The sequence below is a fragment of the Euprymna scolopes genome, chromosome 24 (assembly GCF_053919585.1).
Source record: "Euprymna scolopes isolate OS-2025 chromosome 24, ASM5391958v1, whole genome shotgun sequence".
Taxonomy (NCBI): domain Eukaryota; kingdom Metazoa; phylum Mollusca; class Cephalopoda; order Sepiida; family Sepiolidae; genus Euprymna; species Euprymna scolopes.
Genome location: NC_136505.1, coordinates 2,342,664 through 2,364,575, shown reverse-complemented (window position 1 = coordinate 2,364,575; position 21,912 = coordinate 2,342,664). Strand labels below are relative to the sequence as shown.

The window sequence follows — 21,912 nt, the reverse complement described above, 5'->3', positions numbered from 1 at the left end:
ATCTTCCACTAGTCTCTTCCCCTTGGATAGGGTCCAAAAAAGAATCTTCAATCTAATAGGTCCCACTTTATCAACTAAGCTCAAACCTCTGACCCATCACCGCAACGTTGCATCCGTGTGCCTGCTTTACAGGGTTTTTAATGGAATGTGTTCAGATGATATCGTTGCACGTACCCCCTCGGCGTACATATCCCCGACAAACCCGCCTAGCAACAAAACCACACCCTTTCACTCTTCGAGTCCGTAAATTTCAGAAAGCTCTCTACTCTAACAGCTAAACTTTGGAATTCCCTTCCTGCTACATGCTTCATTGACTGTACCATGTGCAGAAGTTAAAATGTAACGTAAAATAACATTTTGTAAATCTTTCTTAGGCATGCCCTCAAATAGTAAAATAGCTTCTTGCATACAAATGGCGATATATTTTGTTTGAAGTTAGCATGGATATAAACAATACGTGAAATAACAAACACATTAATGTATTTCATACACTGGGCAACTACGAAGCAATTTAGATTATGTCAACTCGTATGAATTTCGGGAGTATTTCATTAAGTACATGTCAGAACGACCTGACGGCGAACACAAATGAACCCAGTTCACCTAGCGTGATTGATGTGAATAGTTCCAATGTCAACTTCCTAGAAAAAAATATGCTAGAAACAGGTGTCGGTTTGTTGGATGTAAATTGTGTCGTGTGTTCGACAAAAGGCTTCTGAGGCTTTTTTTTACATGGAGGTCACCACTTATCAAAGCCAGGGGGCCACTCAGGGATAAGGGTCATTGCGTGCACAGTAATCAATGGGATAGTATTGTAGTAATCATTAGTATTGGATATTTGATAGAGTGTCTTACTTAAGAGATCGGTTTGTCAGGAATTTGTTTATGTTGGATTTGAAGACATCCAAGTTGTAGTCAGGTGGGAAACAGGCGAACGGAAGAGAGTTCCACAATTGTGTACTTCTGAGGAAGAAGCTTTGCTCATGGAATCTAGGTTTGGATTTAGGCACAGATAAAGAGTGGGGAAAATTATTGACAGCAGTTTTAGCCAGACGGGTGTTTCTCGTGAAAGATTGGCGAGGGGGGGGGCGAGAGATTGGAGCTCAGACGAGAATTTGTCATGGAAATAACGATAAAACAAAGACAGGCTCGCAACGTCTCTTCTGTGGGAGAAAGGTTGCAGGGAAGAGAAAAGGGCACCCCCCAGTAAGCCACGAAGTCTATTTTGTACTCTGTCAAGACAGGTTATGCTGTTTTTAGCAGCTTCTGCCCAGATGTGGCAGCGGTACTCCATCCTTGGACGTACTTAGCTTTTGTCCAGATAGAGAATTGCATCAGTAGTGAGATATCTTCTGGAGCGGTAGAAGGATCCTACTATTTTCCCAGCGGCATTGGCAACAGACTTGATGTACGTGTTCCATTTCAGATCAGGAGTAAAGGTCAAACCCAGAAGCTTGTCAAAACATGGAGCCTCCCCAAGACAGCCATCCATTTTAATTGATGCCAGATGAGGATCAGAGCATCGATGATGTAAACATAGAAGCTTGATTTGGATCCATTGAAAGTAACCAGCCACCTCTTCCCCCACTGTATCACACGCTCAAGATCAGAGGAGAGAGAATTAGAGAGAATTTTGTCATTTACGGCCTTTGATGTGTTGTCATAGATGGTCGTGTCATCAGCATAGATGTCAACTAATGATATAAGTATTGTTTTTGAAGAACATTGATGTAGATAAGGAAGAGAGTTGGGCCCACGATGGACCCCTGAGGGACTCCAGCATTAATACTGTGGGCCTCTGATTTCTGTCCATCAACCCCTACTCTTAAGGATTGAGAAAGCATTTCAAGTTATACCGTAGATGAAGTAGGCTCTTATGGCATACCTTATCGAAGGCCTTCGATATGTCAGGAGCAATTGCCATGAAAATGAAGCCTTTGTCAAGAGATTCACTAATCCTATGAGATATAACCGTTAGCACATTAGCAGTAGATCTTGCGGAGCGGAAACCATATTTCATGTCACTAAGAAAGTTGTTTCTGGTGAGGTGAATGACTACTTCTTTATTTAATATGGATTCCAACAACTTACTCATGACACACAGGAGACTTATATGTCTGTACTGAGAGGGAGATGACTTTTCACCTGAATTCTTAAATATAGGACATACTGATGAGGTTTTCCAGGATGTTGGAACCCACTTCTCTAAAAGACAACGCTTAAACAGTTTTGTAAGTGTGTGGGCAAGTTCTGGTTGGAGCTTTTTCAGAACTATAACTTGAATGCCGTCAGGGCCAGTTGCTTTACTGGAATCAAGTTTCTTTATTAGCTTGGCGACCTCACCCACAGATATGTCTATGTTGCATAGCGTGGTGTCTGTTATAGGAGGAAATACGGGGAGTTGATGGCCTTTGTCGATTAGGGTAGAATTAGCTGCAAAGTTTTAGCTGCCCACCTACTTTGGATTTAACGGACTTAGCATATAGCTCTCTTGCATTTTTTATTATTCTTTTACAGTGGTTGCTGGCAGTCCTGAAAGCAGCTTTAGTCTCAGTACATCTATTACGTTGGTAGCTATGGAAAAAGTGATTTCTGTGCGCGATAACAGCATCACATCCTGGGGAGAACCATGGCTCGCTGTTAGGTTTTGTTGGAAATTTTAAACAATGAATGGAGAGGTAGATCAGATATGAATGTACGGAAGGTATCCCTGTCAGCCATAGAATATCGATATACATTATGGTGGAGAGGTACGTCTGAGACTTATTACATTTCATTTTTATCTTAACTGCTACAACAGAGTAGTCGGGGGATCCCAGAGGAGATAGAACGAAACATGAACATAGTTCAGGGGAAGATGTGAGGAAAAGATCTAGAATGCTTGCATACTGACCGGTAATATCGGGCACACAGGTGGGTTTGTGAACAATCTGAGTGAGGTCGTAGGCAGTGGCAAACTTATGACAGAACCTCCCCTAGTCATTGGTCTTATTTGATGGGGTCAGCCATTCCACATTATGGACATTGAAGTCACCGCAAATGTGAATGTTAGCTGAAGGATGAGCAGACACGGTGTAGTCAATTTTCGCAGATAGGCTCTTAAAGATAGTAACCTCAATGTTGTGGGGGCGATAGAGGGCAAATATAAATGCAGTGGTGTAAGCTAGTGCAACCCGAAAACACATATAAGGTAAATTATGGTCCTCTCTGGAGATATCCTTACCACATGGAAAGCCATCTTTAATGTAAGCACATATTCCATGCCCATGACGATTTTGGGGGTCAGATTTAGATGTTAAATTAGAGTATCCTTTAATTATGAATTCGTCTAGGGAAGTGGTTGGCCCTATGCCAGTTTCACTTAGAAAGAATATGTCCGGTTTTGTCTCCTGTAATTGTGTTTCAACCTCTGGAAGGCTGGAACGTAGACCCCCTGATGTTGGAGAAGAAGACCTGGTAGTAGAGGTCTACGTTGGAGGATGGGGTTCTATGTTTATTTTTCTTGTGATGGAGCATCCAATCCAAATGTACACTCAATGTATGAATCTAAGTGAATCTTCTCGAGGCAGTCTGTCTGTGGACCAATTTTTATATAATGAAATTAAGTAAAAATAAATTAATTTCAGCTTATCTTTTATAAGAAAAAGAAAACTGCTCTCTCCTCTTGTGAATGAAACTTTCTCCTTTACAAAACCTTTTAAACCACCAACAAATCTTGTGTTTCCATGCATGGATTTTATTTAACTCAGCAACTAGACGATGCAAGAAACGGACGCATGGAAAAGGCGATGGTATAGAATGAAGGCCAGAGCACATGCGTATGTAAAATAATGTTCTTAATTGATTGTGTTGCTTGATCGCTCACCGACGATAACCCACAAGTTTGTTGTAAAAAGCATGTTTCCCTTGTTTTATGTTTGTTCGTATTAATAACTTGTTTTATTTATTGAAAATGTTACTCCCTAAATGTTAATTCATTATGTCTTTTTTAACTTAGGAGTCAACACTTATCATGCCCTGGAGGCCACTCAAGGATAACCTTTAATGAGTGTACAGTAGTCACTGGGAAAATATTGTCGTAATCGTTAATAATAGAAATTTGGTAAACTGGATTACTTAAAAGGATGATTCATCCAGAATTTGGTTGACCTTGAAGACTACCAAATTGTAGTCAGCTGGGAAGCCAACAAAAGAGTTTCACAGGCGTACGGTTTTAAGAAAGAAACTTTGTTCATGGAATCTACGTTTATGCACAGATAAAGAGTGTAGGAAAGTATTAATAGTGGTTTCAGATAGACGAGGGTTTTTCGTGAAAGTTAAGCGAGGGTGTCCATAGATTGGAGCTCAGACGAGCACGTGTCATGAAAATACTGGGAAAAGAATGCAGGAAAGAGGAAAGAGCATCCCTCACTAGGCTACGAAGTCTATTTTGACCTTTGTCAAGGCAGGGTAAGATCTTTCTAGCAGCTCCTGCCCAGATGCGGAAATAGTACTTCATCCTTGGACGTACCTGGCCTGTATATAGCAGCCTCAGCAGTGAGATATCTGCTGGAGCAGTAGAAGGATTCCACCAGTTTTCTAGCGACATAGGTAACGAAATTTATGTACATGTTTTCATTTCAGATCAGGATAAAATGTTAAGCCCAGAAGTTTGTCAAAATACGGAGTCTTTTACAATATAATTCACTTATGCAGTAGTTTTTAAAAAGATTTAGTTTCATATACTGATATTGTTTTTATTTATTTTATTTTTCAGATATAAATTTTGCAGCGTCATTTTTAACGCAATGATTTTGTATTGATTTTATTCTTATTTATTCATTTTTTGTTTTACAACGTATTAACCGTTTGGCTTTAATCGGGTAATTTTAACAGAAACTACTTATTAATGTCAATATAATGGTATAATGGCTCCAATAGTTACCCTCCTTCCCTCCGCGTTGTTTGAATTCGTTTTCTTCCTCACTTCCTAAAGAAAGTATATTTTACATGTATGTTTTAATTCAAACTATTTTCAACCAATAAAAACTGTTCCAAACCCCGAAAAGTAACACACACATGTGAAAATAGTAAGCCAATACGAAGTTAGAAACTCCTGTGAAAGAAAAAGATAAACGCAAGAGATACAGGGACTTCAGCCGTCGCACACTGAATATGATTTCAGAACGTCTGCTTAACACCCCATTGCCATGGAGTTTGGCAGAAGGAGGCGGAATGTACTCAATGGCTCACGTGCCAACATTTCTCATCTTGCGCCCACGTTCCTACACACTAGCAAGATACAGCCAAACAAAAAAAAACTGATAATATTCACTCACATGTACCAAAAGTACATACCCAATACTACGCTGCCAATTACTTACATACATATATTGCAAAACAAATATGCATATATTCACACTATGAACACATTGCATATTACGAAGTTGTGTAAGTTTTAACCCAATTTTTCACCAAACACGCGCTTGCTAATATCAACAGAACTTTTATTACAAAATTTCTAGTATAAAAATTTCTTATTATAAAATTTCCATTTTTTTTTTTATTTTGTATTAGCAAAATTCTGTTCGTGCTTTAACTAGCACTTATTACCTGGTGACCTTTCATTTTCTTAATCACCGCCTCGATACTAGTCCGGAACTTCGAGAGCATGCACAAGGACCGGCGAGAGCTCAGCAAATACTCGGTGGGTGGCAGCAATCAGGCTGTCTTTGGTGTTGTGGGAGGGTATGTTGATGAAGCGAAGTAGACCAGCGTGTTCAGGTCGAGGGAGGAAGGGGGCCAATAAGAGAAGGGCACAAAGTCGTAGCACTCTTTCTGAAGATAAGCCTCAGTCTCTTTGGACTTGTGGGCGGGAGGCGAGTCCTGCTGCCACACCCAGGGCCTGTCTGCGGCCACCTGATTGCATCAGGGTATCACCACACTTTTCAACACATCCAGATAGACTTTGGTGTTGACTTTCAAGCCGACTTCAAAGATGGAAGGTGGTATGATGTGGGCCTAACTTGAAATCACACCAAATACCATAACCGTGGCCGAAAACTTTGTTTTCATCACTCTGGAAACGTCATCAAGGGTTGAACCGTCCGGATTTTCATTTTAAGGGTGCTGGCCGTGGTCCTGTTTACATGTCTTGGATCAGTAGATAGCATGAGTTTTACAGCGGCGCATCTCCGATCTCACCCATAAAACATTGCGTCTCTTTCAGACATGATAGAACGGTCCTATCGCTTTTGGGATTTGTACACAAGAGGCGGTTTGAAACAAAAGAAAAAAAAGAAGAAAAACTGGTCTTCGTCAAACAGAAATGAAATCATGTTGTCTTTTCTAGGGCGACAATTTTATCTTTCCATCGTGTATATTTTCTAAACCCAACTGCGTGCCGTTTTTTGTCATCATGAGGCACAAGTTATATATTTACCATAGACTGTTGGACTACTGTTGGACTACTGTTGGACTACTGTTGCCACATCTGCGCTGGTGCTGCACGGAGGACTCTATCATGCCTTGACAAAGTTCAGAATGAGAATCGAATGAAGTATGTGATGCTCTTTTCTCTTCCCTGTTTTTACTCCATCGTTGTTTTCATTGCACGTGCTTGTTTGAGCTTCAACCCATCATCCCTCCGCACAACTTTAACAAAAACACTCGTCTAGGTACAACTACTATCGATAAATGTCTTTCACTCTATCTGTGCCTATATAAACGCAAATTCCATGTACAAAGATTATTATCTATTTTTTTGTTATGCGGCCAGCATAACAGTGTTCCACCGGTAGACACTTGTGAGAATCTGTTATGCTGGTTGCATAAACAAAAATAGAAAATAATCTTTCCAGTTGACTACAAGTTTTCAAGTTCAATTTAAACAAGTCTTTGTTGAGCCGTTTCATTAAATAATCAAATACTACCCCGTTTCCACCACTTACGATCACAACTTTGTTGTCTCAGTGACCGTTATAGCCATTAACAGTTATCTTCTATTTTAGCGACTCGATAAGTGGTGATTCCCCTGTAAAAATATTAATGTGGTTCTTGGCAATAACTAAATCCTCTATCGTTTTCCAAAATAGTCAGTACCAATTCCAGGAAGCATCGCACATACACTATGACTCAGCATCGCATAATATGTTTGAAAGCATCCATTATGAAACCCAACTGCGATGAGACACAAATTTAAAATTTACAAGACACAACTGAATTATTTATGAGGAGTCGAAATTAGGTTTTGCTAGTATATTAATACACACCCACTTTTATGAATAAAAGGTAATCCTGGAAGGATGACATAATGATTACAGAATGCATATTACAATACCCTCTCTCCAAAAGGAAGAATATAATGCCTGGAAGAATGGTTTTATAACGACTGTACATATAATATATTACCTCTCTAATGAGGAGTGAATGTTGAGTAGGATGGTATGATGACAAAGGAGGAGGAAATGCATGGTTAGACTTTCTCATGACAACAACGCAAATACTACACTATGCGTAAAAGAGGAGGTAATTCTAGGGAAGATGGTCTAATGACACTAGAACATATCTTACAATATACCGTATCCTGAATTTAACATTGGAGGATAGTATATTAATCCGAATACATTAATAAAAAATAATAGTACTGTTTCGGTTTTAGACACATATTACATCTCCATTATTATTAGAACTAAAGATATGTTCATATTTTAATTAACTTATAATGTAACAAATAATACACATTCACATATGTAGTAATTTTATTTATTAACTTGTGGGGGGGGCACTCGGCCATGGTGGGTCGTAAAATACGCTTAAATATATTTTAATTCATGCAGATTTCGTATTTATTATTACAGAGCCAATTCTCTATTGCATATTATATTGTACCTCATACATAGTAGTGTTTTCAAAGCTTGATGGGCCATCGTCTGGAATCAAAACGAAAATAGTTAGCACTCCAGCCGCGTGGCCTAATTATGTAGCTATCTAAGATATAGGTAAGAAATGTTTAATATTAAACGATTTGAAAGAAATTTATTGATTTTGAGCATACGCAGAAAAAATATGTCAGCAAGTTGAAAAGAACAGTTTGCATTTAAACTTGCCAATACATGTCTGTACGCGTTAAATAACCAATGTTATATTTTTAAAATTCCAAGCACAAAATAACATCACTATTTGTAGCTTTTGATGACACGGACGCTTGTTCCAACAATCTGACGCATCACTCCTCTGCCATGCCTTCGACTTTACACTAGTGTTTTTTTAATACAACTGAAAAGGATAAATTTCTTGCGAGCGGTTCACATTGAATATCGCAAACCACGTCATCCCATTTTCCATTGCAAACCAAAAGCTACACTTGATGACCTGATCATCACCTCTTTCCATAAAGATAACATAAAAAAACTGGACACCTCAAAAGCATGTGTGCCGAACTTTTCCCTATTATAGTAATAAGAAAATGCTCTTCTGAGCTGTCCCTTATCCTCTTTAAACTCTTCAACAAATATCTTGATGAACATTACTTCTCTGATAACTGGAAAAATTTTCTCTGTAGTAAGAAATCGGGCGACATTTATCATATCATCAATCTACTTTTTTTCACAAAAATCTACGAATCTTTAATTAATCTAGCAATAGTCCGCCGAAAACGTATGGCATTGCATTAAGAAACAGCTACGCAATGATAAAATTTCAAATCTGGAAGAACTTTCGACAAAAATAAAAGAGAAGTGGGATGCCCTTTTACTGGAGTATTGCCGCAGACTAATTTGAGAGAATGCCCTAAAATTTGCAAGCTGTAAAAATGCAGAACTAGTTCATTGTGTTCCTGTTGTATTTTTATTGCATTAATGTTCTTAAGTTACATTTAAATAAGAATTTTCTATTGCGCGGGGTTTCTTTTTTCCTTCTCGATAATAAGTCATTTTTTTAAATTGACGTGACCGCCAGAATACTGCGATTAAAAGTTAAATATGAACAGGTAAAATTATAAAGGAACAAAAGGCGAATCAAATGAGGCATAGATTATTTAAACAGTTACATTACATTTCGCTTACATTTTCAATTTTTTTTTTTTAAATACAAGGGCGGACTTTCTTTTTGTCGGCACTATATATATATATATATATATATATATATGTGTGTGTGTGTGTGTGTGTGTGTGTGCGTGTGTGTGTGTGTGTATTCTCTTGCTTGAGCATAAGAGGATATTTAAATAACGTGTTTTGAAGAAAAAGTACGTACGCCTCTAAATTTTCTTCTGCATCTTTTGGATCTGAAAATAACAAAAACAAAATAGAGTTCATATGAACATTGGAATAATAATAATAATAATAATAATAATAATAATAATAATAATAATAATAATAATAATAACTAGCAGGACCCGTGGAAATTCCACGGTAGTTAGAATCTTTTAAAACACATCAGTAAGAAATTCCTTATAAAAATGAACGTATGGAAGCTAGTAGAACAAACAAAGAACTTTAGTTTAAACTTTTATTGAAGGTCAATGCGATCGTAACTGATGCTGTTGATATTGTCAGGAATGCTGGTGATGATTGAGGCGGTGACAGGGACGTCGATCAGCTGCTTGGAGTGAGAATAGTGGTCAGTCAACAGGTTCTTGGGAGTCAGATTGTGAATTTAAAAAACTGTGTGACATTTCTGACATCGATTTTGTGCAAGTTCTGATGACCCCAAGTTATTTAATATTTCAGGACATTTTGGATTACATGGGTGAGTAATGAATAGGTCACAGAAAACTGCCATTGCATCTTGATAAAGCTTTTGTAGATTCCTAGGACTTCCTGTAAATGTAGATGGTAGAATAACTGGTACACCAGAATAACATCTTCATTCCTTGCTAAATGATCCATTAAGCCAGAATATTGAGCAGCTCTTAGTTGACTTTGATGGCTTTTAATGAAGTTAAATAAGCAACTGTCAACTTTTATATATGCGATAGACTTTTCTATTCATTTTGAATTTTATTCAATAAAGATTTGGAAATTCACAAATATTTTTTAAGTCGAATTATTGATATAGATTTCAATTAATGCATCAAAACTTCCTGATAATATAAATAGAACACTTTGAATTTTCTGTACAAAAGTTTTTTTCCATAAAAACATTGTAATCTGTTATAATATTCAGATTCTTGTGTATTACATGCATAGAAAATGAAGTGTTTCTGTAAATCTTACGAAGTACAGTTAAATTTTGATTTTTCGATAATCAAAATGATGTGAGGTAGGTTATACCTATCAAATTTATTGTCAATGTTATATAGTTAAGTAAGCTGGCTAATTGGCTATAAAGTAAGTTATTCCGAACTTTGATCTAACATTTTAATTAAAAAAAAAAGCTTAACATTTTCTTGTATCTTTTTTTTTATATTAAGAAAAATGTAAGCATCATGCTGAAATAATAAAATGCCATTCTTAATAAGAGGAGAGGGTTTTACTATTCTAAACCTTCACATAAATAACGATTTAACGAAAAAAATGTTTAAAATATTCTTTTATCTTTTTTATAATTTTTGTTAAATAAGAAAAATCAATAAACTTTGATAGCACTATTGTAAGAATCATGCTGAAAGCCATTCTTAATATGAGGAGGGGGTTAACTATTCTGAAACTTCACCTAACAATGTAAAAAAAATAAGGGAAAAATATATGTATGAACAATAAATATTTCTTCAGTTAAATAAAATATACTGTAAATCTTTAAATAAGGAATAAATATTTATTTAAACCATAATTATTGAAACAAAGTATTTTACTGCATAAAAAAACGGTTATGGGGAGAAGGGTTAACTATTTTGAACCTTCACCTAAATAGCGATTTAATGAAGAAAAATTTAATGGTCTTGTATCTTTTTTTTTATAATTTGTTTTAAAATAAGAAAAAAAAACGGTAAATATCCAGATACGCTACTACAGAACACCGACCACTCTAATTTGTTTTTTATAGGTAATTGAGGTCGCTGACAACGAATCTGATAGTCAAACCTGGGGCAAATTTACCGTTTGCATGGTATTTACCCCTGAACCTACGAACTACTTTCCACCATTTTGCAGCTTCCGTTTATGCTACGCGCATGCACGTTGTAGCATAAATAACGGCTTCACCAAGCAAACTACGTTGGGGGGAGGGGATTTTTTTTCCAGGACATAGAATTTTCTAATTTTCAAAAAGACATTATAGCACTTTTTGGGTGGAAAATTCAAAATTAGCTGAAAAAGAAATAAAACCAGAAAAGGAACGCACTCCAAGTTGGAGTAGGGGGTAATTTATCTGTTGTTGTTTTTTTTACCTGGAACATAGAATTTTCAAATTTTCAAAAAGTAACGCACCGACATTTACCAATTAGAACACCATTTAACATTTTCCGAAGATTTTACTGTGTACATTGGGGGCGCGAGCGGGGGGGGGCGGATGTGATGTTGGGGCACGCGCCCCCCCCCCCAACATCACATCCGCTGGATATTTACCGAAACTTCACCTAATAATATAATTAAAATAATGGAAAAATTCTTCAGTTAAATAAAATATACTGAAAATCTTTAAATAGGAAATAAATATTTATTTAAATAAATTAAATCGTAAGTAATGAAACACTGTTTTATTTCATATAAAAAAAATTGTTGTGTCCATTTTTTATAGTATTTAAATATGTATGCCATGTCGTTGGGCATTAGAAGATGAATGCCTGTAAAAGAAGCAAAATAAAACGAACAAAACATAAGTAATAACTATGTAAACAACGTGAAGCTGTATAAATGTTACAAAATTACTCGATTCGGCATTAAATAACACGGAAAAGGATTGATATGCCGTAAAACAAAAACAAAACAGAACAAGACGTAAAATATGTTTTGACTCTGTATTTGCGAATGGTGACTTTGGTGATTTATTTAATAAAGTCATTCTTTACTTTTGTAACATGTATTTCTAAACATATTTTTTGTTGTGTAAGGCTCACTCAAAAGTAAATAAAAAAAACATAAAGTGGCACAGTAAAAAAAACGTACTCGTAGCGTTAAATGTAAAAAATATATTTATTACTGAATAAAATAGAATAAGCGTTCATACAATAATAAACAGAAGACATCGTTAAAAATGTAAGTAAAATACTATACTATTTAAACTGGAACGATACCTTATATGCATAACTGTCTTTAAAATAATCCGGAACCATAAATAGACAGTTATTATTATTTTTTTTTTTGTTCGGGAAATTTTGGGAAATAAAAGGGTTAATGATTTTTAAATGATAAAGATTGAACAATAAAGGGAGATAATTCACATTAATTAATGTTTACGATGATGATGACGCATTTCATTAATTAATGTTTGCGATGATGATGACGTGACACCGTACGGACAAGCAAATTAATATATAGATAATAATAAATATCTTTATATTAAATACGATAGCGTGTGTGTTCTTTTGTGTATCACACTTTCCGGCAAATTTCATTCGTTGAGATTTAAGAACACACACACTATCGTATTAATATATAGAGTATACTAAATATGAGTTAATGGATTTAGTGAGTGTTTAATGATATCCAGACGTGCTTACTTCCGGTGATGACATCATTATCTTCTGTTATAAAAGATGCATATAATATATTTATGATATACTACATTAACATAAGATGTTATATTCCAAAAATCACCTGGATGTCCTGCTGATTCTAAAAATTAGCTAAATGGATCAGTGCAGGCTAGGGGCTTACTTTTAATATTCCAAAAATAACATAAATATATCAAGTAATCCTGAGTTCATATTTTCGTCCTTAATGTCATCAAGGTGGTGAGGGATTAAAGTCACTGGAATGCTGAGACTGATACTACACTCAGAAATTAATGTTGAAGTAATTGTTACCTAATTCCTAACCGTGTTATAGTTTTTTATGCATTAATTTCGAAATCTGCCGAAACAGTTTATGACACATTGCGTATGAAAGATGCCACTGTGGAATTTCCAAAGGTCCCGCTAGTAATAATAATAATAATAATAATAATAATAATAATAATAATAATAATAATAATAATAATGATAGAGAACACCACAATTGTTCTAAAAAGAGCAATCTTTGATGATAGCTGAGTATATAATAAATGTTAGTGTCACCAAATAATCAAAGATGGACAAGAAGGATGAAGAGACAGGAGAGAAAGCACTAATCAGACCCTCATTGGATTAGTATAAACATTGGGGAGTCTTGTTGTCACTCAAATTCTAGTTAATACTAATGGTCATTATTCACGAGAAATTAAAGGTAAACATTTATTGGGATAACACAAAGTAATTTGCAAACATTATCGAAAGAGGTAGTGAGTACTGGAAATTTGCAGGGAGCACTTGTTGTCAATATGATTTCAGGGAACACCACAGGGTGTTCTCAAGTAGCAACCTTTGATGGTGGTTTGCGTGATCATTTTTAGAGAATAATAATAATAATAATAATAATAATAATAATAATAATAATAATAATAATAATAATAATAATAATAACTAAATGGATAAACCTATCCAAACAACAAGACAAGATTTCAATAATTCACAAGAAAGAAAAGTCTTGCCAAAATGTAGATCTTGCTGTTTCAGCAAACCACAGCCTGAAAATCAAGGAGACGGAGAAGCAGAGCAAATACACGGAACTAGCCAGAGAGCTCAAAAGGATCTGGAAGCTGGAGAAAGTTCAAATAACACCAATAATAGTAGGAGTGCTAGGAACAATACCGTAAAAATTTGAAAAAAGAATGGGAGAGATTGGAATCAGAGGGATGCCTAAAAAGATGCAACAGACACCGATAATGAAAACAGCACACATATTAAAGAAAACCATTGAATGTGGAAACCAACACACATGAACTATAGAGACAAACTGCGCCATAGTTTCCGATACCACGTTTTCACTGAAGTTAAATTTCATTCGCTTGAATACTAACCGCTTGTAGTCGTTGTGGCCAGATCCAGAAAATAAGAAAACAATGTGGAAATAATTTTAAGAGCAATTCAGTCTTGATGAAGCTATTTAAACCGATATACTAAATACGAATTTAGTGCTACAGAAAGTATATTAGAGAAATATACAATCAGACGCTGGGTATTGATTTTATTGAGGGTGTTCTAGTAATATTGATTAGTTTGGTATAATCATGGAGAATTCGCATTTTAGGCTTATTTAGTTGTTAGTGGTAGATTTAAACAAATGGGATACTTAATTATATGGGTATATTATGCATATTACTCATACATATGCATATATACACGTAGCATACACATAGGAACATACATAAAATATTGACACAATATATCAGATATAACTGAAAAAAAGTCAACGTTAAATACAAAACAAAGTATATAATTAAAAATAAATAAATGAATGAATAAATAAATAATCAAGCGGGGCACATTTTATTGATAGACGAGATGACCACATTTAGTTAAACGTTCTATACTTTAAACACGTTTAAATGACTTGCACTATAGTATTGTTAATATCGTCATCTGACAGGATGCCACCTTTTTTCACCCCCTTCTCCTTTTGTTTCCCTTAGTATATTCATACCCCCTCTATATCTTTATATTACCCATCCCTTCTTATCACTCTCTCTCTCTATCTTTTCCCTAAAACTATCTATTTAACCCCCTTCTTTAACGGAAATTTTATTTTTATAATTAATTTAACCCACGAGAACTTTAGCTTTTCTTTAAGCCACTCATGGTATATTTTTTCTCTTCAAAATTAAAAAGGTCTGGAACCTTTTTAATTTTTGTATTTTAATTTTTCTTGCCTGATGAAATCAAATATGATTGAAACGGTCTGCACATCGTAGCAAGATATGAGTGTATTTATATAAATAATAATAATTATTATTATTATTATAATTATATATATATATACACTTGTGCCCGATATTATTCATACCCCCCTTGAAAATTGAGTTTATTAGGTGTAACTTTGTAAGAATTTATTGTTTACGTCCATATTGATACATATTCTTAATAAACCTCTTCTGATCATTTTCGTCATTTTAAAATCTCGGGATACTTGTAATAAAAGAAATATACAGCTATTTATAAAATCTGCAATGTTCAAAAATAATCATACCCCCTTATTTTTTCAGTATTAATCGAGTTTCTGACTGTTTGTTTCCTGTTTGATTCTTATTTTGAATGCTTTTATACAACCTTTGATTAATTTCATTTCGTTTTTTTGCATTTTTCAGAAATTAAAATGATATCAACTGAAAACCAATAAAAGAATAAAAAATATTAGAATGGGGAAGAAAAAAGAGCTTAGTAATGATCTTAGGACTAAAATTGTGAATTCACATAAGGATGGTTTAGGTTACAAGTCAATTTCCAAGAAATTTGAGGTTCCTACAGCAACAGTACAGAGCATCATCAAAAAATTTCAGAGCCACCACACAACAAACAACTTGATTGGTAGAGGAAGGAAAAGGAAACTGTCTGCTAGAGCCACCAGGAATATTGTAAGAAGTGTTAATGCAAATCCAACCACCACTACTAAGGACATTTTAGAAAATCTGGAGTCTTCTGGCATAAAAATATCAAGGCAAACATTGCAAAGGACTCTGCATGAAAATAGTCTGAAAGGAAGAAGACCAAGAAGGACTCCATTGCACACCGGAAAACACCTTGCAGCACGTCTAAAGTTTGCTAGGACCCATGTGAATTCTCCAGAGTCCGTTTTCTCAAGTATTTTGTGGACTGACGAAACAAAAATTGAATTGTTTGGCCATATGGATGCTTCTTACGTTTGGAGGAAGAAAGGAGAAGCTTACAACCCAAAGAACACCATACCCACGGTGAAACATGGTGGTGGTAGCCTAATGTTTTGGGGCTCCTTTTTGGCTAGTGGTCCAGGTAGTTTGGTCAAGATAGATGGAACCATGAAGAAGGAGAAATATTTGGAGATACTCCAGAAAAACATTAGACAGGATGCGGAGAAGCTCCATTTAGGACCAAACTGGATCCTTCAACAGGATAATGATCCAAAACATACTGCCAAAATAGTCAAGATATGGTTTGAGGATAATCAAATTAATGTTTTGGAATGGCCTTGCCAGAGTCCCGACCTGAACCCTATCGAAAACCTCTGGCACATATTGAAAACTGAGGTTAAAAAGCGGAAACCTAGAAATTTGAGGGATTTGGAGAACTACTGCATTGAAGAATGGTCAAAAATCAGTGTTGATGCTTGTAAAAACCTTGTTGATAAATATCCAAAACGGTTACAGGCAGTTATTAAGAATAAAGGGCATGCTATTGACTATTAGTAAGAGAGGTATGAATAATTTTGAACTAGTGCCATTATTGTTTTTCTTTGTATAATGTTTCAAACTTGCATAATTTATTTATTTGTTGAGTTTAAATTAAATGCTTATGCTTGATTTATTGTTTGAAATCCCTTTAATATTGTCTACCTTTTGGTTTGAGCAATATTCTTATAGAAATCTCAAAGATCCGAGGGGTATGAATAATATCGGGCACACGTGTATATATATATATATATATATATATATATATATATATATATATATATATATATAACAATGGCTGAAACCTTATAAAATGGCCTCCAGTTTATAGTGGATTAAGAAAGTCAATGTGTGGTAACATTTAATGCTGCCATGAGAAAAGACGTCTTTCTTTTAATAAATACAAGAAGTATCTTCATCCACTGATTGCTATGATTAATAATGTTTTACCTGAAAGCTCTCTGTTCGAACACGTCTGCTTTACATTCACAGGCAACGTGACTTAAAGCAAATACACTGTAGACATTGCCAATGTTGTTGTCAAGAAAGTGGGCTCTCTCGACCGGGTCAAACAATTACTCAGACCTCATAGTATCCTAGATCCTTACAAAGCCATCATTCGTCCAGTCATGGAGTATTGTTGTCATATCTGAGATAGTGCAGTTGCCATTTGTCTCTTGCTCTTAGATAGGGTTAAAAAGAGTCTACAATCTTATAGCTCTCGCACTATCAACTAAACTCCAATCTTTGTCTAATCGCAGTAATATGCCTATTTTACAAGTACTTTTGTATAAGTTTTAGTTCATTGGTAAAAATGGAATTTTAGAAACGATAAGCAAAGAAGGATTATTTGTATTTCGGAGTTTCCCTTCCTTCCAGACATTCTCTTGACTAGTTGCACATAAAGTTGAACATAAAGTTGCACATAAAGTTGCACATAAAGTTGCACATAAAGTTGGACGGGAGCAAATACAGGTTCATATATTTTCCATGACTTTTAGTTAAAGTAATGCAGTAGGCGAGACGGTGCACACGAAACCCGACACATCGATATGCTCTGACAAACTTGTATCACTTGTGCCCACTCGACGTCAATACATCTAACTAACCCAACAAGCATCAAAATCCCACCCCTACACTCTAGAGATCTCTGGATACCTGAAAACGTTCTACTCAAATAGTTTCTTTCCTACAACTTGTAAACTTTGGAATCCTCTGTCTTCTCTTGCTTCCATGGCTGTACAAGCATGCAGAAGTTCAAGTGTGATGTGAACAGATATCCCGTTGTCCAACTCCCTACACAATGTTCTTGTAGATTTGATCCCAAATATTAGCTCGTTATATCCAAGTTGCGCGGTGCCTTGTTTCGGGTTAAGAAAAGTAAATTACAAAAAATCTGCATATCAGGCCCGGGACTTATTGAGTAGTGGATAACTCAATAACACGTTGCTGATAAATAGCTAGCCATTATAAATATCTGGAAGTAAGAGTGCTGTGCGATTATCACGCGTTCAGCTGCAAAATTATTTTCATTAATATCCTGGGAATGGTCTTAATCCTAATTACGTGTGAGATTCTAAAGCAGATTTGATTCTCGCATCTCAAAAGAACAGAAATATACAGACATAGCTTAAACGAACTATGTTTTGGTTGACTTAAAAGTTATTTCTTATAGAAACCAGATGTTGTATAGAAAAAATCCTACGATCCCAAATTAACAGAACGGAGATAAGCACCGCTGAATTTCTTGTGCCAAACAGTATAATCAACGAGGACTATATGCCAAACATTTGAAAAGGGCCAACGCTCTTCTTTGCCAAACGGTTACGAGATTCCAACTATCTTGAACGTAAGGGCAAGAAATAAACGCTATTCTCATCGTTTTTATTTTGATTTTATATGACGAAATTGCGCAGCGTAGAAGTTACAAATGAGAAATCTGACTCGATGTGTGGGGTTCATCGTCCACCGTCTTACCTACTGCATCACTTTAACTAATAGTCATGAGGAATATGTGAACCCGTATATGTTACCATCCAACTTTATGTGCAACTAGTCTAGAACATGTCTGGAATGTAGGGAAACTAAAGTACAGTACTTGTCCCATTTCTATACAACATTTACATTAATGACTAATTACTGAACCAGAACACTGAGGTTCATCAATGCTCACAACATTTGCGTAACATCCCAAATGAGTACGTTTTAATCAGCAGAAACAAAATGTCATTCAGCTATAGATGAGGTACTCCTCTACTACAAGATTAACTACCTGCATGCAAACCCTGCAAATATTCAAGTTTGTTCGTTTCATCTTAGGAACTGGAAGGCCAACTAGCCTCTAAATATCATGTACTTTGAAATATAAATTGACCTAAACGTAACCTTGTACCGCACACCATCACTCAATGAACATGTGAAGAATACACAAGTGAAAGACCACACCCAGTACAAAATCTTATAGAAACTGATCCATATTAAGTTGGGAGCCGCAGCACATGCATTAACATGTAATACCTTAGCTCTATACTAATTCGCTGCAGAGTATGCTTTTCCTTTTTGCGGTCCATTCAAGCATCTCGAAAAATCTGAATGCAGCATTGGAGAGCAACTGCCGATTGGCTACTGGCTATCTGAAGTCTACCAATCTGATGCTTCAAAGACAATCAGAAAAATATCTAAAGAAATGCTGTTTCTGAATTTTTTACATGAAGATTCATAATTCGTATTATTTGGACTCTTCGGATTGTTCTAACTTTGAATGTTATTTTCACAACGTTTTGATCGATGTAACCTCCGATCTCGATATATGTATCTTATCAAACTCGATGAACTGTCGAACTAGAGAATCTGCAGAGAATTTTGAACAAAACCCTTTATTTAATCTACGAGGGTAGTATGATGCCATTCCGTCACTCATGACTCCGTAGAAGTCCTAAATAATTCGCACTGAGGATTGAACTTTCAACCTCTAGAAGAATGTAACTTTACAACTGAATTCCATCAAGTACTTTATTCACTACATAACGGGTCGTTGCGAGGTCGTGAGGTTACACGCACCGAAACCTTTTACTAGTGACATTCAAAATGAGAAGACTAATCTGAAGAATTGAAATTATACTAATGAAGCAATGTTGGTTCTCTATTAGGTGACTCCAGCAAGCATGTAATATCAATAAATGCAAAATATGAATTTTTAAATGCAAATCAAAGATCTTTTCGGGCTAAATACAAAATGTTTTGCGAGATTTCACTAAGATTATTTGTGTGTGTGTGTGTGTGTGTGTGTGTGTGTGTGTGTGTGTGTTTGTGTGTTTGTGGGAGTTCCTTCCTCATAGGTTGCAAAATTCACGCAAACGTAATTTATGTCGGGCAGTGTTCTTAGATATCTTTTTTACAAAAATTCACCCGATAGGTATCAAAAATTGAAAAAATCTGATCTAAAAGTCTTTCTCTCTCATAGATGAAAATGAAAAGTTAAACAAAGGAATATTTTATGTTACACCGACTGATGTGACGTAAAATGTTCCCCTGGAAAAAAATATTTCTTTTTTTATCTATAACAGAAGAAAGACGATTTTTTCTTCTTTTTTTCTGTTTTCAAAAAAGCCCAAAAGCAGTTCACGTAGACGAAATTTGATGAACGACATTATCATTATCATTTTTATTTTATTTTTAAAATATATTTGTGAATTAGTCCACCATGCAAATGAGACCTTTTAATATATAATAATCAATAGAGGATTGATGTGCTAAATACGCAATCTGCATAAATTAAAATATCATGTTTAAGCGTATTCTACGACCGGGCAACGCCGTGCTGCCAGTTAGTAATAAAATTAGGAAAGGCATCGTCGCTGAGAGTTGGGAAAGTTGTCGTGTAGAAATTGGATTAAAAGTAAAAATCAATTTTATTGTAAATTTTAGTTTTATCATGTTAAGTAATTTTGGAGAATTGTCTGAAAGGGATAAACTGATTTAAGAAAAGTAAGAAGTGGATCTTATGTTCAATTTTGGCTCATAACTTCCGCTTCCCTTATTTTGTCGTTTTTCACATTCTATTAGGCTGTTTCTGATAAAAGTGGAATAAGTGCTGCTTTCTGGGTTAAAATATATCTATGTAATGTTTATTCTTGGTTAGATACATTTTTTTTTAATCTTGAAGTGACTCTTACATCAAGTGGCTTCGTGTCTTGTCTGGGGGCGATAAAGAAAAGCACGAACATTTCATTAAACCTGCAAGATTACTGAGGTCAGGGAGATGTCCTGGACTTTATAGCTCCTTACTTAAAAAAACCCTTACTCGGAAAACATGGCCACTCATATTTAATTACCCACCATTGTAAACTAGGTGTCACTCTTCAAAGATCAATTATCTTTTTCCTCCTTTCCTTTGACGTGAAATTCTTGTAATTAAGAATATAATTGTTAAACTAGTCACACATACATGACAATCTCATGCATACGTCCTACAATATACAGTGATACCTACGTCTTGCTACAAACAACCACACCCGTATATTACATTCACCGCCAACAAATAAAAAGCATGGGCGAATCGTGAGATTGCATAAAACAATCTCTGACAACGTAAGGATGGGTGAAAGCCTTATCAACATCTTAATATTCTATGAAGTATTCCCACATGAATACCATGGAAACGTTGATAATTAGACATTTATCTGGTTCGACTGTAATTGTTCTTGGCAGTTACTTTTACAAAAGAGCATAAGATGCACATATTTAATTTGCAAACGTAGGAAGTTGAAATTCTGATGAAGATATCAAGAAGATATATCGTTTGCGAGCAATTCTAGTGACGACATGCTGTAATGGAAGATATTACTCACACTAATAACAGCGCCTCAGTTTAATCTCTTGAATTTTCAGAAATTTCACTTAATGAGTGCCAAAATGTTTCAGCTTTATTTATCAAGATTAAATTTTGAATGTTAACAATATGTTACAAAACCAGTTAAATTCTAAGATTCGTGTGTTTTTATTTTATTTTGTTTTACGTGCATTTTTTATTTTCCTACACAACCTTCAAATTTTCTCTTATCCATCATAACAGTAATAGCATTCCTATTTCTCTCCTTGCTCGTTTGATAGAAGATTTTCACGCCACTTACCCAAATAGTTCTCCAAAGTTCTTGATTTAGACTAGTTAGCATAACCTCTTGACTAGTCATGCGCTCTATTTGTCACTTAAGTGCTCAGTATCAGATAGTGAGATTATTCGAGACAACTCTAGTTAATCTAAGCTTTTATTTAGTTCTACGGCCCTTTTTTTTATCTTAAATGCTCAGCCCCTTTGACAAGAATATTTGAGACAATTACGGTTGATATCTGACCGCAATGAGCCAGAGGTATTATCCATGCCCTCTACATAATCGGATATCAAAATATTATGCAACAATTATTGCATTTCCCCCTTTTTTGTTACAATACGATTTGACCTCATCATGTATCGCATTCAACACGAGAACTCGGTTTGTTCACTTACTACTTCTTTAATCTACACAATTATCTACGCTACTTTGTTTGCAAATCGAATCTTCACTAAGTTCCATGTCCGCTTATCTCTCCATCACCGGTAAATCGGATTCGTTGTCCGAA

The 21,912-nt window shown here is 35.3% G+C and overlaps 1 protein-coding gene across 3 annotated transcripts in view; it reads right to left on the bottom strand.

The window, feature by feature from the left end:
* LOC145246568 (uncharacterized) overlaps positions 1–21,912 on the bottom strand; it is an 896,698-nt gene that overhangs the window by 24,189 nt on the left and 850,597 nt on the right. For all 3 annotated transcript variants that reach the window (XM_080108171.1, XM_080108172.1, XM_080108173.1), the window contains one exon: positions 9,232–9,262. In XM_080108171.1, the coding sequence (XP_079964297.1) occupies positions 9,232–9,262 (31 nt within the window). The remainder of the gene's footprint in view (positions 1–9,231; positions 9,263–21,912) is intronic.